This window comes from Aythya fuligula, chromosome 1 (assembly GCF_009819795.1).
Source record: "Aythya fuligula isolate bAytFul2 chromosome 1, bAytFul2.pri, whole genome shotgun sequence".
Classification (NCBI taxonomy): domain Eukaryota; kingdom Metazoa; phylum Chordata; class Aves; order Anseriformes; family Anatidae; genus Aythya; species Aythya fuligula.
This window is the reverse complement of record NC_045559.1, coordinates 28754122-28772555: the sequence shown is the minus strand read 5'-3', so window position 1 is coordinate 28772555 and position 18434 is coordinate 28754122. Positions and strand designations below refer to the sequence as shown.

Genomic DNA, 18434 nt, shown 5'->3' with positions numbered 1-18434 from the left:
CAGACATGAATCATAAATCCGGAAATTCCATCCGAAAAGAAGAAAACACATTTTTACTGTAAGGATGGTCATACACTGGAACAGGTTGCCCAGAAAGGCTGTAAGGTCTCCATCAGTGGAGACAGTAAAAACACAACTGGACACAATCCTAGACAATGAGCTGTAGGTGACCCAGTTTGAGCAAACATTGGAGTAGATGATCTCAAGAGGTCCTTTCAAACTTCCATGATGCAGTGATTCTAGGTTGAAGTTGCTGTTCATGTCATGGTTCTTCCCTGTACGTCACTGTTGCACTTCTCTGTACCTTTTTCAGTTTCCCACATACCCTTTGAGGTTATGTAAGACATCTTGTATATGGCATGCAGGCATGCACTGTCACAATGGTGTTCATTTCCCAAACACATTCATGGTGTTTGAGGAAGGGAAGAGGATCATTATTGAGCAGGCAACTATTGTTTTCATATAACTGTCTGCTGTAGTAATAAGTCCTGGCTGCTACACCTTGAACTGTACTTTTTCTTTTTTAAAAGGCCATTTGTTTCTGAGTTTTCCGTGTTTTGTGCTATACAACCCTATCCCAGCTAGGCCTTCTCTCCACTACTGGTGTCAAGGGAGGGCAGAGTCTTCTGGCAGGTAAACCATCTCATCTCCTCTGCAAGTAGTTGTTTCCTCAAAGTCAGAAGAGTGAAGGTTTTAGCCCAAAGCAAGTGCTGCTTTTGTTTACAGCATAATTAAGTTTGAAAGAAAGAGTTAATCATTATGGTGTAAAATAGCCTTTGATATTAACAGTCCTTTAAATATCAGAATCATATCTTCACTTTTTACTGAAGCTTTTTCTGAAATCAAGCTGCTGCTGTAGTTGAGGCTAATGGAATCACAGCTCTCATTAAAGCAATAAAGTCTGTTTACTTTGTTATTTCCTTTTGCTGCAATCTGAGTGTTGACTTGCAAGTTAAATAGTTATTTTGCTTTGCAAAGTCTTGTACCTCCAGACAAGTCTAGCAATTAAGAGTGAGCTGGCAAGTGGGCTTGTGTGAGTTGCTCAGAATAAAGACCAGAACTGTAAAACGTGTGGTGATTTTTCTGCAGCCTTTGAATCCTAACTGCTGTCTCCAACAGCAAGCCCAAACAAGGAAACAAGGACAAATGCTATCTTTAAAATGTGCTAGCTGAAGCACTTCATTTAGCAGTTTTGAAACTCCAGTTTAGGAATATTTCAGGCTGTATTGCAGCAGGGGAGCTGGCCAAGGTGGGTGTCATGCCGAGACATTATGGTGACTGTGATGTATTAAGAGAGGCCAAGGAATGAGCCTGAACTAGGTTAGAGTGCAGCTTGCTGAAATAGCTGACAGGACTATGTAATGTAAAACAGATACGGTCTTTTGGAAAAAAAACAGTCTTCACAAAGAATCAGTGGTTGTGAAGATAACTAGTGGACCAGGCTAGGAAGTCCTGGAGGCAAAACTCAACGACATTAGGAGAGTCAGTGTCAGTATAAGCCACTCAGGCTTATCTTTAAGATTGTTATAAAAGTAAAAACCCCAAATCTGTTTTTTGAAAATTTACCCACATGTTTAGCACAACATTGACCTTGTGTTGCTATCATGTTTGCAGCCATTCTCCTATCATGTGGCTAATAGTTTCGGGTGAAGAGGCTACAGTTCCTCCCAATAAATCCAGCCTGAGGAGCAGTCTTCACAAGAAATGGAATAGGGACAAAGGCACCTTTAAAGTACAGAGCTATACCAGTTAAAGGACAGAGCTATACCAGCTTCCTAAGTTGAGTTGTATTTATCATCCCCAGTTTGTCACAAGCTTAAGCTGAGACAAGCCTCAAGAAGCTGAAGCTATGCGCCAGAAAGGATCAAGATGCTCGTCTTATGCTAATGATAATGTTAGCCTGTCAGTACCTACACGGATGAAATTCTATAGGTCCTTTTTTTTCACCGTTTTAAGATCTGTATTTAATGGCTCTTCTCTGGCACTCTGGAATTTTGTCCATCCTCCATGGGCTTTGGAGGAGTTGTTGCACTAACCGCCAGGAATTGTTTTATCTACTTCCATAATGACATGTGAGTATATTCCAGAAGATTTCTATATATGTAACTTCCAGCATTTAGCCTTTTTTTTGTCTTGTTTCTTTGTTTCTTTTGTTTTAAATGCATTTTGTTAATAGTCTTGACATAAATAACCTTTCCTGCAAAGACTGAAGCCCTGAATACTGGAGGCATTCCTCTTTTGTCTATATTTGGTCCCCTACTACTTTAAGTAATGAATTCCTGCTCTTTGTTGTTTATTTCTAGTGAATGTTCTAGTGAATTCAGTCTCAGAGTCAACTGGAGAAGAAGAGAGAGATGGAAGAGAGGAAACAGCTGAGAACAAGTGGAGCAGACAGCTAGGGAAACAGTCCTTTACAGCTGTCCCTATTGCTCTGCACCCCAGGTTACTTAGAACCTGAGCTCTGCCGACAAGGCTGGTATCTAGGATAGGGTATGGAAAAACATTTTCCCTATTTCTGTGAGGCAACTTGCCATACAAAACAAACCAAGAGAATGTGCTTCAGGGGTTTCACAATAAATTTGTGATATCCATATTACAGTCCTGAGACTTTTGCTAGTTATAATGCCAGTTAAGTTATAGTTCAGTCTTTGAACTCTTTTTTTTCAGAAAACTTCCTGTTTTTCCAGTTGATCATGACTCTAATTTCTCTCTGAGTTTTTGATGCTGTCCTTTCAAACCTTGTCTAAAAGTCTTTGCACTTAGCTGGCAAGCTGGTGTCCTGTGCCTTGAATTCACCCAGAAAAGAAACAGGAAGATGCTACTTTCCTCATACATTTTCATTCACAGAGTTTTGTGGTAACACTGTTATCTGAGTATGTAGTAAATCAGAACTGCTCACTTAGGTGATCAGCCTGTACCAGATAAACCAGAGTATTTGCAGTTTCATCACCAGATGGGCAGCCTGTCTTAGATGACTGTAGGTCACTGTTCCACTGTTTTCTTCCATTTCCCAAAAGAGGGTCTCTAATGCCATCATCCTTCATTTCTTAGCCTTTGGCAGTAGTTCTGTCTGTCAAATGAGTAGAGCTCTGTTTATGAAGCTCCAGAATTATGTATGAATTTTAAAATTCATTAGAAGGAATTAGAAGATTAGAAGGAAAAGTGTGCAGAATAGTCAGCAAATACATATATATTGGATGGTATGACAGATGAGTTCAAATACATTGAGCATTCTCTGGACTGGAGGACCTATCTTGACAAATTTGTTTTACTTCCATGCATGTTAAGCTTTTACCTGAAGGACTTTTCCTGCAGGCATCTCTGATAATATTAAAGAAAAGGCACTCTTCATGAGATAACCTTGAAGACTTCATGATGATTACAAATTGGAAGATTTTTTTTCATAAAATCACAGAATGATTTGGGTTAGCAGGTACCTTAAAGCCAACCCAGTTCCAAACCCCTGCCATGGGCAGGGACACCTCCCACCAGACCAGGTTGCCCAAAGCCCTATCCAGCCTGGCCTTGAATGCTTCCAGGGATGGGGCATCCACAGCTTCTCCTCACCACCCTGTGAGTGAAGAATTTCTTCCTTATATCTAATTTAAACCTACCCTCTTTTAGTTTAAAGCAATTTTTCTGCACTCAGGAGACAAGGGAGTAATGTTTGAAGTGGCAGAACTGAACACAGTGATCAGTAAGGAGGGAAGCTAAGTATAGAAGTTAGCACATAGGCTGTTGACACACAGATACGATTGCAGGTCTTTACAGAGGTATGAAGTTTCCAATACCATAATTCTTTATAAATATTTTTCCTGTCTAGCAGCCACAAGCACAATCTGAAGCTCATCTGCCAATCTTTGAGGAAACTGTACACATAAAAGCAAATTTAATTCTCTTACTCTAAAAGTAGTTTATCCTAAAGGTGTATAAAATCATCAAATAATATGCTTGGCAAGTGTTTAGAGTGCATCACAGGTCTCACCAGCCCTAGTCTTTGTTGCAGTGTGCTGTACTGGTTTGTTTCATTGGCAGTAAAGTGTATAAGCAGCTTCTTGTGATCTGTCAGCATGATTTTTTTTTTTTTTTAAACAGAATCTGTTTCGCTTGGTTCCTTTGCCTACAGCAATAGCTAGTTTCTGTGAGCACTCAGCGGGGAAATGTAGCTCTTATTTAAATTGGAAGAAGCTAGAACTAAAGATACACGCTGTGTGTTTGAGAGATCACCTAGGAGGGCTTGGTAAAATATGTATTCTTATTGTCTCTATCTGGTATCATTCAGATCCAAATTCACACCCACCTTGCTGCCTCTGGTTACTTGTTTCCCAGACAAGACAGTCTGATTTCAGGAGTATTAATGAGTCAGTTACCCGAACAGCAGAAAGCGTGCCTTGTAATTGTGCATTCTTCAGAGCAGTGAGGATGACAGCGTGCTCTGTGGCAGGACTCTGCTGATTCAGATGTTTGAGTGCTTCACACTCTAACAGTTGAGAGGTTTCCTCTTCAAAGAAACATCTTTAGGCAAACTGCCTTCCCAGGGGATATGGCACTGTTTATAAAAAGCTTTAATTGGAACTTCTCTCAAATGATCGCTTGTATAATGTACTGTCTTTCTAGTCTCTTGCCTGGAGAGGTTAAAAGCAAAGGACCAGACCTGGCATAACAGATGCCAACAAGAATCCTCAAATTCCAAAATGCCCTTGCCCACGTCCAGCCCAGTAGTGAAACACCTGCTTAAAGCTGAGACTACTTGTAGGCTTAAATCTTTGGACTGGAGACTTTGGACTATGTCTTGTCACGGTTTATGGCAGCAATTTTTTTTTTGTCCTCAACGTCTTAAAAATGAAGACCCATTCTGCTGCTAGCTCCATTTTAGAGACTGAACTACAGAATCCAGTTCTCCACTTTGCAAATAGGTTCCTGGGCTGAGGAATAAATTCAGGTCTCATTGCAGTCACAAATTCACTGCATGATCATGTCCCAAACTACTTAGTGTAATCTGCCTCTATCTTACAGCTAGAGAAGTACTTTCTGCCTTAATTTCTTCTTTCTCAGAAGTGACGTGATTATAAAAGAGACAGGATTTTAGAGAAAGAAGTAATGTGGTTTTTTTTGTCAGACCAATTGATGTAGTGTGAAGAAACTTTTGACCACTAGTTCTTTCTTGAGGTTGGAAGCAAAAGCAGCAAAACTTGTGCCAAGTACTGGTTGTGAATGCTTCTATGTGATGTCCTATGTGATGGTTCAATGAATTGACCAGAGCCATATATTTAAATAGCTAAGTAAACTATTTGTTAGTAAAGAAGTGTATGATGAAAGAAGAAACCAATAAAGACGATTTAATACCTGGGTTAGAGTGTATTTTGGAAGAAGGGGTAGCAGGAGTTAGAATACTGGGAAAGTCTAATGTGCCATGAAACCAACAGTCCTGAGTGCATGTCTTCTGACATACAGTGGAGTTGGTTGTCTTACCTTTTCAAGGTATTTTGTATGTCATGAATGCATTTGAACTACAGACCAGAAATGGTCTGAAAATTTTTGGTTAGAAAACCAAAAATTGGTTAGGGAAGAGTGTCTACTTAAGTAAACACTTTCAGTATGCGTTATTCATCTTTTACTCATTATCAGTGTGAATTCTTGCTGATGCAAAGTGGTTAAGTGTTTCTGGGGGAAAAAATGGTAATTTCTTCCAGAATACTGCTTCCAAAGAGAGAGACAGGCACATTTTTTTCAGGAACATTTTAAATTGCTGCCTACTGGGAGCAAGTCTGAACTCTTCACAACCTCAAACTGAGCATCATGAATGTCTGTGGCATTTTTCTAGACTCCAAGTTACAAATTGGCATGCAATTGAATTTATTTTGTATTACTAGTTTAGTGTGGTATATTTAAAGGTGATTATCCTGGTATAAATGCTTGCATATTTTTACCATGTTTTTTTTTTTTTTTTTTGCTTGCTTAGTTAGTTAAAACACAGCACAGATATGATCTTATAATTTGGTTGGATTTTTTTTTCTTTTAAATCAGCCATATTCTAAAAAATGTATAGCTAAGAGCTGTAGAAGATTGTTTTTCCAGACAGAAGAAAGGGAAATTGAATGAATGGCTGTTTCATAACTAGTTTGACAGTCTTCAGTAAAGTAATGCATCTTTTTAGTGTATCAAACAATATGGTAGAAAGATTGAAAGACAAATAGCTAACAGAACTCCTGACAAAAGAGATGGGGGTCAAGAATTATTCATCAAACAGCATCAATGTTGTACAGTAATTGCCTGGAATTAAACTCTAGCATTTGAGCCACTTACTGTTGTAATATTTTGGGTTATTGTTTCTGTCTGTACTCAGCTCTTGTATTCATTGTGAGAAGAGAAAACTGATACACGTTTACTCTGTCCTGTTTGCTTTTTCCTCGAGTAACTTTGCCCTCTCATTCTCTGGTGCTTTGATATGACACTATATTCTAAAAAGTTTTGGGAAATTCTCATGTCTGAAATGTTTTTGTGTTTTTTTTTTTTTTTTTTCTAAATATCAACCACAAATTAGTACTAATGGTCCCTACAGTTGGAACAGTTTGGAAACTGGTGCAGGTATTAAATTGTTCGTTTCCTGCCTCACGACTTGAGTTTAAACTTGGCTTAAATTCTGGAGCTGAAAATCTCCACTCAGAAAAATCCCCAGAGTTTTATGCAGGTTACTGTTATTGCTGTTGTTCCATCAAGTCCCAGCAATGGCGTGGAGGTAGGAGGGTGTCTGGGAATGTCAGCAGGGCAGAGCTCTCTCTCACTTTTACTGTCCTGGACTTGAACCAGTGCTTTTAATTCCTTACCTGTGCAAGTACTGGATTTGCTTTCTGACTTGGGAAGTAGCATTTAGCAATGAACGATGCAAACAAATGATAAAAGGAGTCTCTACATTGGAAAATATTTTTTAAACTCTACTGGGAAAATTCATAAAGCAACGATGCTGTGTTAAGACAAGGCCTCTCAGCTGCTGAGTGTGCTGGTGCAGGGGGAAACCAGAAGGGTGAGAGAGCAGAGTATCAGGAGCAGTGTCTGAGGGATACAGCGTGCTTCTCATTCCCCCTCAGGCATAACTGGGAATAACAGCTCACCAGGGCTCCAGTAAGCAGTTTGTGGGAAGTGGGAAGCGTTAGGCAGCCAAGTGTCAAACATTGTAGAACACTTCTTTCCTCACAGTAGCGTACAATTAGGAAGCTATGTTGGGATGTCACTAATAGGAGGGTGAGGTGCTTAACCTCTTGCTATCTTAATATTTAATTTGTACATGGCATCTTTTGTCTTCCTTGTAGATTCTGTCTGGTGTATTTTACAAATTCTATAAACTTCGTGCAGATACCTTCAAATTCAAGGTTGGCAAAACAGCATGAGATGTGCTGCTGAGCAGAAAGAGGTGACAGCCAAGAGCACCAGTAAAAGTCCAGTTCTCACTGGCATGCTATGGGATGCTTTCTGCCTGTGTGGAGCACGGATATTCTTACTTAATTGATCTCTGATGAAGGGCTCTCAGAAAACATTATGCTCCATTTATCTTTTCCCAGGAGTCAGCCCTGAAAAATATACCAATTTATATTTGTTAGTTGACATTTTGCATAACACAGCAAGATGTCAGAGGATATGGTCTGGAATTTGGGTAGGTAGTGCGGAACATGACTACAATAAAAAGGTGTACTTTGTAGTATAAAAATGAACAAAAAAGGTACAAAATTTGTGTTTTGAGGGTGACAGAATCCTAGCTGATGTGAAGTAGCTAAAATTCCCAAATTGTTTGGCTTAAACTGCCTTAACACAGGCCTTAAAACTGTCTAAAGCATGGTGCACTCTTCCCCCACAGCAGCCATGGGCCTGAGGCCCAGTATAACTCAGGTGTGACACATTGCTTAGTTTTTCAGCAGGTGTCCTTTTATTCCCACAGTCCTCTGCTCAATACAGCATTTTGCTGTTGAAGAAAATAAGCCAATACCACATTTATTTGCCCTAACATTAGCCATACCCTTTGTGGTATGGTAGACTGACTTGCATAGCCAGGCCACTTCCAACCCATCCATGCTGCAGGACACATTTGGGCCTGCAATGGCAGTGCCTCAAGCCTTCCTCCTCTCCTTCCCCTTCCCTTTTTTCATTTTCCTCCTATGGAGCTCGCCTATCAAGCATAGCTGAATGTGAATTTACACACAGACTGTAGGCTACTTTGGGCTTTAATCCACACAAAAAGGTACTGAAGAGGTAGGTCAGAAGCACAAAGCGCCACTGTTGCCGGCTTTAAGGAGATAAAGAGATTGAGAAAATCCCCTAAAAAATTCAGTCATGATCTCACATGTCAGAGAGCAGACAGTAACATCTCTGCATAACACAGAAAATAAATGCTTTAGCAGTTATCCGTTCTTAAAACACAAGCACAAGGCAGTGTACTGCTGAGCTAAAGAAGTGCTAAGTTTTAATCCAAATGCTGACTCCCCCATGTCCCAGCTGATCCAGGCCTTTCCATGTGAAGTGTAGAGCATAACCACACACTGCTGTTGCAGCACCAGAGCACATCACCTGCTGTATGATTTTATCGATGTTAGGAAAATTCTGGTCAAGAGTTGTAAAGCATCTAAATTGCTCTCATTTGCTCTAAATTAAATAAAACTGGTGATACAGGCAATCATCAGCTTCTCCTTTCCTGTGAATTTATTGCATGCCATAGCTCCTTGCAGAAACCACCAGGGTTTTTGTCATCCGTCTGTATCACAAAGAAGTATTCTGGATTGCCTGTGATGAGACAAGTAGAATTTACTTTATCGTTCCACTGTGGTTTATGTGGTTACCCATAAGCTTGCTCGCTGATAGTGGGGATAAATCTGTACCTAAGTAGAGACAATAAACTGATCTGTTATATAAAGAATCATTTAAATAGCTGTGTGAAATTTCTCTGCGGTTTGTATTTCTTTCCATGCATCTTTCCCATTGAACTTGTGAATGCCCCATCTCTGGAATTATTCAAGGCCAGGTTAGGTGGGGCCCTGAGCAACCTGATCTAGTGGGAGGTGTCCCTGCCCATGGCTGGGGGGTTGGAACTAAGTGATCTTTAAGGTCTATTCCAACCCAAATCATTCTGTGATTCTATGAACTTGTGTAATAGTAGGGGAATTTTGCTGGAAGTTGACTGGAGCACACGCTGCCTTTGAAAAAAAATGCTGTAATTTTTGTGAGCTACTCCCTCCTCCTCCAATACTAACTTCTGGTTTCTGTCAGCACATTTGGTCATTGTTACCAGTAAGGATAAAGAGGTAAAATGCTTATGTGATGAAATGATTGTTATTTTTAATCTGAATAATTTTATCTGTTTCTTTTCATAGAGGGAAATTCTAGAACAGCAACAGAGAGAGAGAGATGACACAAGTTTTCATAGTATGTGCATGTTCTGTGATCAAGAATTCACAGGAAATAGGTTTGTTTTATTTTTTTCACCTCTGTTCAGCTTCTTTGTTTATGGTTTTAACATCATCGAGCCAATTAATATCTAATACTAGGACTCAGAAGCTAGAAATCTTTTTGGGATGTAGCTTAGGTATTTCTTTCAACTGCAATGACATTTCAGATAGGCTTCTCCCGCTTCTCAGTCCTATAATTATTCCAGTGCAACTTTGTAGAATTATGTGGTGAGCTGGATTTGAGAATGAAACCATTTTAAAGAGTTTTATGTCAGCTGTTTTGGTGTCAAGGAGAGCTGTTTAAGCCAGTATGGCTGTTAAAAACTGTATCTATCCAGTTACACATTTTCCCATTTAAATTCACACTGGTTTGGCAAGATTTAAAGATAGAATGAAAAAGGGAGGAAAATTAGAGTGAGAATGGAGTGCTTTGCAGCATCAGTCAAGTGCAAGCAGGAGCAGCGTTCAAGTGTCTGCTCGACTGAAAATTTATTTATACACAATAAAACAGTTTCAGCTGGAGAGATTGAGTATTATCCCTGAATGTGCCTGATTGCACAGGTAGCTCTGATACTCTGGAAAGGTAGAAGAACCTGTGGTCATGTCCCTGCTGGTCTTCACAATTTTGGCTGAGTGTCATTTTCGCCTTACTGCATGGTTTACCGCACTTCACATCATTCAGCCCCCAAGAACTTTATCTACTGCGTACTCGGGTCTGACAGACAGAATTTGAAAATCGCACTTGGACTGTGGTGAGAGGAAGGCTCAGCAATGTTTACACTTGAAGATTTCTTTAGTCCCCAAAAAGCAGAAGCTGAGGAATATAGAGATGTTAGACACTTCAGTAATTAACCGTTACATCTCTATTAGAAAAACAACTTGTTTGAATATCATGTTTGTTCCTGAACGAAGTTTAGTGCTCATTGTCGTGCTAGTACTGCAAGAAGCAATACTGATATAAAAGAACTTGTTTTGTTAACCAGCACTGAGAAAACTAACAAATGGCTCCTTTGAATGACTGTTGTTTGAAACATATTATTTGCTTATTCAAGTTAATAAATGAGATTTGCTAAGAGAGGATCAAAATAAAACTAAATTGTAATTTTCATTAAAAATATTATATTGTATGCATGCAGATTAATCAGATGAATTGTCACTGAACATACAGTAGAACTGAAACTGGAAAATTCCCAATACAATAAGTTGCATTCTTTTTTTTTTTTCTAGCAGTGGCAGGAACACTATTATTGTTTATTTAATGTTAACTTTTATGCATTTTTAGAGCAGTTGGCATATTTTGAGTCAAAAGCTGCATTATTCTCATACGTATTCAGGAATACATAATGTTCTTTTTGAATGTCTTCTGTAGATCTGTCCTTCTCAATCATATGGCAAGAGAGCATGCTTTTAACATTGGGCTGCCAGATAACATTGTGAATTGCTCTGAGTTCTTGGCTGTATTACAGGAGAAGCTTGACAAGTAAGTAGGTTTCTTGTTTTGTTGTTTTTAAATGGACTTGAGTCATATTCTTTTAACCTTGGAAAGAAATTGGGTTAAAATACTTCAGCACTCACGGTTAGTTAAGAAGAAACCAAGAGAGAATGTAACTTTTGCGTGGGTGATCTTAGAAGGTTTTTCTTTTAATTTATTGAAAACTAATTCATAACACTTTGTAGTATGTGTTTCCTGGAATAATAGAGTCACATGTGGTGCTTTAGTTTAGTTGCACAGTTTTCATTGACGTCAATAGTAGCATGCCCCTTTTTTCTCATAACTGCTGGAGTCAATGACTTATTTCTTGTTGTAACCATCTTTTTGCTAGACATCTCTTTAGTCACATAATACAGAGTTCTTGTACCAATCATCTTTTGTCTCTCTATATATCACTAATATGTGAGATTTTGGGGCCCACCCTTACGTCCCATAGCAAAATGGGAATGATAATGTATATGCTGCCTGAGAAGCATGTAAATCTGAGATGACTGAAAAAGTTAAAAAGGCAATTTGGGAGAAGAACTTAGGTAGCAAAGAATAAAGAATTCTTCGCTTTGAGTTTCTTTTGCAAGTGTATAAGTGCCCTTTATGAATTTCACAAATGGGACGAGTATGTAACAAATATCATTTGGGCTCTAGATAATGCTAGGACAAGGGGGAATGGTTTTAAACTAAAAGAGGGAAGATTTAGATTAGAGGTTAGAAGGAAATTTTTCACTCAGAGGGTGGTGAGGCACTGGAACAGGTTGCCCAGAGAAGCTGTGGATGCCCCATCCCTGGAGGTGTTCAAGGCCAGGTTAGATGAGGTCCTGAGCAACCTGGTCTGGTGGGTGGCATCCCTGCCCATGGTGGGGGGTTGGAACTAGAAGATCTTTGAGGTGGCTTCCAACCCAGGCCATTCTAGGATTCTAGCAGAAAGAGTGAAAACTGTACCTTAGAGAGTAAACCTTAAGAGTGAAACTGTAGCTTTTAAGAAGCTTAGTAGATTTTAATACAATCTGTAACCAAAGACTCTAGGAGAAATATCTGTAAATCTTAAGCTTTGTAATTAAAAGCCTCAAAATGCAGGAATTTGTGAAAACTGGGGTATAGAAATTAAATTAAGTATCCTTCCAGACAAATTTAGAATCCATTGGCTTGCATATCTGCAAAAAAGAAAGAGATTCAAAGGACTGAAAAGGCAATGGTGGTCTCTAATTTACAATCTCTGGCCTATCGAAGAACACGCAGTCATGATAGATACAGGTAAATTTCCTCCAGAAATGAAGATATTTTAAGAATGCCTTCTGTGTTATAATTAGTGTTGCAACTGATAAATTGCAGCTGCACTGATTATCAGGAGGACCTCAGGGTGTCATTTAGATGGAGTTTTTTCAAAGCCAATTAAGCCTGTAGTTAATGCACACACTGAAGTTGCTTCCAAAGCAATGAAAGGCCACTCCTCTCCTCCTGCTGAGAGCAGACTTAATAGCTGTGCTAGATAGTGCCTGAAAATATTTTTGAGAGCAGAAAAGTCTAATTTTAGACAGATATGACTACATTGTGTATGCTGAGGAAATGCATTACATGTCTTTCCTGGGAATGCCTCATGCAATCAGAGCATACACTTTATTGTAAGCAGGTAGAGTAAAGCAGATTTTTAAGCATGTATTCTGCCACTGGACCTACAATCCACAAGCTAGGCAGTTTTCAGATTTTTAGGCTGCAAGCACAAACAGAACTCAACACTTCTTTTTAAAAGTAAGCCTAAACTTTACAGTTCTTGTAAGGCAGAAGGATACTGAGAATCCTGAATTGATGCTCCACACAGAAGAGCTGAGTGGAATCTAGCTGCACCTTTGCTGAAGCAGTATGAGGGCTTTCTGGGTGCAGGAACAGACCTGCTAGACACAGTATTTTTTTGCATGGGCAAACACTTGAGTGTGAAAATAACTTTCTTCTTCAACATGTTTATCTAAATCCACAGAAAAATTACAGAAAGGTCTGACCCAAACACTGTTAAAACTCCTCTTGATTGTATGATCAAGCACACTTTCATTTGTTAGTAAAGAAAAAATAAAAAAATTGGGTGATCACTTTCATTCATAGCCACCGTATTTTTTAATGTCCATGTCTTTTGAGTCTTGAAGTGTTGTTGACTCACCCTTCAGTCAAACTGTTCTTCCTGCTAGCCAGTAGCACCAATACAAAGATACAATTCCACAGTTACAGAGCTTTTAATTGAACAGAATTGATTTTGATTTTTCTAAGGATTTTCCCTACCTCTCTGCAGAGATGGCCAAAAGAAACTGTGTTCATCCTGGTAAGATATGTAAGCCATCTCTTATGAGAACAGTGTTTTAACACATTAACTAGTGTCACAGGAGATATCCAACACTTACATGGCTTAATGACATTGCAGCAATTTAATTTATTACAGTAAGTAGTAGATTGATATAATTAATTTGTTATAATGACAGGAGTCACATTGATTAGTCTACTGCATATTTAAGTTGCTAAATCTTAACATAAATCAGGTACCTTTAAAAATTCAAGTTCCACTCACCAACAAGAGTAGTTAGTAAGGATTCCTCTGCCTTCAGGAGTAACTCTGAGAGATGTCCCAGCCCAAGGTGAGATCACTGCTGTGCAGCCCACTGCTTCAGCAATGAGAGCTCAAATTAGTCTTTCTCTGACTGCAGTATTTATAAGATTAAGAGATTGGATCCTAGTCAAACTTAGAATCTTAACACGTTGCTTTCAACCTCTCAGCGTTAAAAGATATGTAGCACGTTCAGGATATGTTTTTTTTTTCTCTTTCTAAATGACAAAAGAACAGTTATTCATTTATTAGATTCCTGTATAAGTGCGTGCTGAGTTAAGAATTCAGTTGCTTACCAGTCAGTGTCCCTCCAATGTCCTGATAGGACAATTTTGGTAAAGCAAACTTTTCTTCCATTTTACTTCCATTTTATTATCTGTATTTTCATTGTATGTAGTTTTTGCTAGGAGTCTGGTTATCTAAGTGTTTGATTGACTGTACTGTGATCTAAGGTGTTTTTTTTTCAAATAAATTGATTTTCCTTTTCATTTGGTTTGCTCTCATGTACTTAGAATTAATCTTACTTTATATATCTCCAGCTTATTTAAGTATATTATCTTACACTATTTTTGTTTTAACATATTGACCTGTTTACCTTTTTATCTTAGTTTGCAGTGTTTGTACTGTGAAAAAATCTTCAGAGACAAAAACACACTTAAAGATCATATGAGAAAGAAGCAGCATCGCAGAATCAATGCCAAAAACAAAGAATATGACAGATTTTATATCATTAATTACTTGGTAAGAGGTTCTATGAATAAATTGTAAATCAACTAGAGTGATGCAGACAATATCTTGTTAAAAGTGAGTAATTCCAAACCAGCAATTAGTGCAAAGGTCAAAAATCAAGTGAAGGACTCTTAAGAAATATGCTCATTTATGGTGTGATATTCCGGATAATTATTGAACTAAGGAATAGTAAACATTTGTTGAGATTTGATTTTGAGAGATGCAAGAATGCAGCTTGAAGAGATGCTAATCATCATGTCATTAGTGCTCAGTCTCTGCTTTAATAACCAGAAGGGAAAATGAGATAGAGTAATGAAATAAATGGAGATCTAACTTGAATGCTATTGGCTTTGAGCTTGTTTTCTACAAACCTTAGGCTGGAAGTGCTCTTCAAGTATAAATTAAATGCAAAGAGGAGGAAAATGAAAGATATATAGATGAAAGAAAAAGTGTTTGCTTTTAGCCTCCAGGTAGGTGTATGTAGTTAGGTATTAATATTTTTTATCTCAGATCTTTGAGAGTGTCTATGATGTGTGTGTAACAAATTTTCACTTGCTGTCTTCAACTCTTGAGTGTAAGAGCTGCTTTAAAAGCTTCTACACTCTCTCCCAGAAATAACTGTATTTCACCTGAACTAGTCTCTGTGCCTGTTGCATTTGTTAGTATCCAGGTTATAAACAATTTTTTCAGGCACTTTTCGATGTTTTACCAACTCTTTGCATTTAATGTCTTTCCCTGGTTTTACCCCAATCTTCAGAACAAAAAGCTGGACGTTTAAGGCTCTGCAAAGTCCCTTCTACCCTGGGTGGACTGAATTCTCTCTGTGACCCTGTATGCCTTCCTTCCAAAGATCAGTGATCTGAGACCTTTATTTTCTTTTGTAGATACTTAAATACCACTGCTTTAAAACTGATCTATACTTGCTGCATTGTAAGAAAAAAGTTGTGAAGTTTTGTATGTTGGTTATTCTCAACTTCCCAACAGAAGTTAGCATTCACTTCTTCTGTGCAAGTTAGCAGATTTGAATTTAATGTTGTAATTCTTGTAAGTGATTTTAATGGTTTGTTGGTTTTTTTTCTTCTCTATTAGTCTTGTAGGTAATCTTATATTTTTATTCAGAACTTGGCATTCTCTTTAAATTCCCTTCCATCTTGAATTTCCATTTGATGTTCAGCTTTGTATTTGTCCCAGCTTTGGTGAGGAAATTGAGCCAGATGACTGCTCAAAGACATTTTAAAAAGCATTGTCTAAGTAGGTCTGATGGCATGGCCATGGAGCATGCAAACTATTAAGCGGCATGGGCAATCACAGGACACTGCTCATGTCAGTGCCCTAGAACTCCATAGTTATCACTGGTATGCTGGGCAAGACTTTGCAGAGTGACTTCTTATGCCGGCCTGAACCGATTCAGGTCACTCGTTAGCATCACTTAGAGATGTATTTTTTATGTCCTTGGTATTACAGACAGAGGATGGTAAATGTAATTCAAATAAAAAATATCAAACCACCAAAATGCGTAAGACCAGCAGGGAACTGTATGTACAAGGTTAGTGACAGTGTGTTTCTAGTGCTTCTTCTTGGACGTACTTTGAAAGATCACAGTTTTTTGTCTGTCTCTATGCTCTGCTATAGCCATGTTTTCTTTTCACACATTCTCATTTGTCTTTCACTGTGTCATACAAAGCGGACTGTTTCTATTCACTGTTTCTGATCCTTCAAAGTGTAGCCAAATCAGCACTTAAGACATTTCTTCTTTTAAGTAAAGCTTTTTTTTTTTTTAATAAACAGACGAAAAACTTAAGCACTTACAGAATAGTTCACTATACAATGTATATTTACACACTCATGTTATGTGGGATTAAACTTTTCATTAACATGAAAATCTTAGAGTACTTCCTGTGTAGCAGAAAGTATGTATATGCTCTCAAAATAGCTTTTGGTAAACTCTTTACATATTCACAAAGGAGGAAAAGAGATTACAGGGAAGAACTTTAATTTGTTCACTGGGGGTTCTGTAGGATAGCCTTTATATATAAGGAGAAATAACATTATTCTCTACTGCACATATGTAGTCTACAGTCAGTTATGTTCATGTCGTAAGACTTTTTTCAAACTGAATTTATATTCAGTGAATTCTAGATGTTATGCGAGGTACACCCGCTGTAATGACTTGAAGTAGTGGTTTTTACTTCCTCTCCCTCAGCCCTTCGCAGTTTACTAGAGGATTTTCTTTGGTAGTGTCAAGCTTTACTGACTTTTCAAGGAGTCTTAAAGATCTGTTCTTTCTATTGCTCAAAATTTCCAGGGGAATTATACAATTTCACAGCTACAGACATGAGTTGAATGTTTTATTTGAATTGACAGATACACTGTTTTGATATATACTAGTCAATTGATCTTGACCTAAAGATGTAGACTTAGAATTTATCTATTTTTCATGTTTTCACAGAAAACTTTGAATTTGAGAATGTAAAAAAGATATTTCCATATTCAAAGTTTGTTCAAGTTTGTTTTTATCAAAAAGAGACTTTCAGACTAAGTAGGTTTCTAATGATAAACATCAGTATCATCACAGTATTACCCTCTTTACTTTTAGGATGTGCATCATAACACTTTTCTATCAGCAGCTGGATCTTTAGCTGTTTAAATGGATAGTTTTTTAGTACAGCAATCTTACAGACACCTTCTTTAAAGCCAAGTTGTATTTATGTTCATGTCCTTTTTTTCCTGTTACATGTTATCTTCACCAAGCCCTGTGTAAAATAGACTTACTAAGCTGGAGCTGACAGTTTCCTTTATTTTGTGGCTTTTTTACTGAGAGGTCTAAAAGGCTTTTTGTTCAGATGTCCAGCGAATGCCTGCTGAATTGCCTTATGATCTTCTGGCCAGTTCTTACTTGTGTTTTTAAGTTGATGGCAAAGTTCCCATCGACTTCATTTAGAGCAGTAGGCCTTCCTTCCTTCTTCCTTTCCCTCCATTCTGCTTTTGGCTTCACTTGTATTTTTACTGCAGTTGTAAGAATCTGCTTTCGTAACCTAAGTTACATTTTCTGTTTGTGTGTTGATAATTCCCTCTCCTAAGTTTTCAGTTTGGCTTCTCAATGAATAATAGTGCAAATTGTTTTGTAAATGTTTTGGTGTTCTAGGACTTTCCACAGCTTGTGTCACAACCCACAAGCTGCTTTGATTAGTCTACCCCCGTATTATTCACGTGTTCTGTTGCTCACAGGTCAGTGTTAAGATACAGCATTACGCATGATCTTTAGGAGGAATGGAAGCTCTTTTTGTCACGTGCACGTATAACAGATTTCTTTCATAAGCAACTCTCAAAAGTTTATTACTAGGTAGTTACACAGAATTTGAATGGGAGTTTTGCAGTTATGCAAATGACTCAAAAGGCACTGGGGTCACTTCCACTGTGGATTTGGAGGTTTTCTGTCAGTACTGTGTAAGTGTGGAAGATGATACTAATCCTATTCCAAAACTGTTTAAGTACAAATTGAGAAAGACCAACAGATAGAGGACGAAGAACTGAGCAGCAGTGCATCCAAGATATATATGTAGGTTACCTTACTTTTCTCAAAAAAAAAAAGAAGAACCTTCCAACCTAATTTTCTTGTTTCTGTGCCTTTGTAAGCCTGTGTCCCCATGAGTCATCTTGCACCAAGGGTCAAGTAAAGATGGAGAGGGAAGAACTTTGTAGTCTGTGAAACCTACTGGAGGTCATAAAAGAACAGAAAGCAGTCATAAAACTCTCTTGTTCCCAGTCCAGGGAACTGAGGTAGACCCAGCATGAGAGGGCCTGCCTTTGTTCGCAAAATGGTTACCAGCTGCACTTTAAGTATGGAGTATCCATTGTAGGAAGTGATGATGTTCATTTTCAAGTTGACTGATGTCACGTATCTGTAGTAATGTAACATCACAGTAATGAATGTGCTTATGACTAAGATAGACAACTAAAAATGCTACCTATCACTTATTAGAAATTTTTACTTGTCCTGAAAGATGAAAAGCTGTTTTCTTCTTATTGCCAAGCTCTAAATCATCATTATTAGCTGTTGCTGGGGAGGGAAGGGAATTTATAGGGGTTACTCTTTATATTTAGCCTGCTCTGACTTAAGTAGTGCATATTTTTTAAAATAGTCAAGGGAAACACTCCTTCAGTTGGTAGCAGTTCAAGTCTTAATAAAATCGGT

The 18434-nt window shown here is 38.1% G+C and overlaps 1 protein-coding gene across 1 annotated transcript in view; it reads left to right on the top strand.

Annotated features, from left to right (window-relative positions):
• Positions 1-18434, top strand: part of ZNF277 (zinc finger protein 277) — a 55218-nt gene that overhangs the window by 29210 nt on the left and 7574 nt on the right. Inside the window, exons 5-7 of the mRNA XM_032205858.1 lie at positions 9360-9451; positions 10804-10914; positions 14119-14251. Of these exons, the coding sequence (XP_032061749.1) occupies positions 9360-9451; positions 10804-10914; positions 14119-14251 (336 nt within the window). The remainder of the gene's footprint in view (positions 1-9359; positions 9452-10803; positions 10915-14118; positions 14252-18434) is intronic.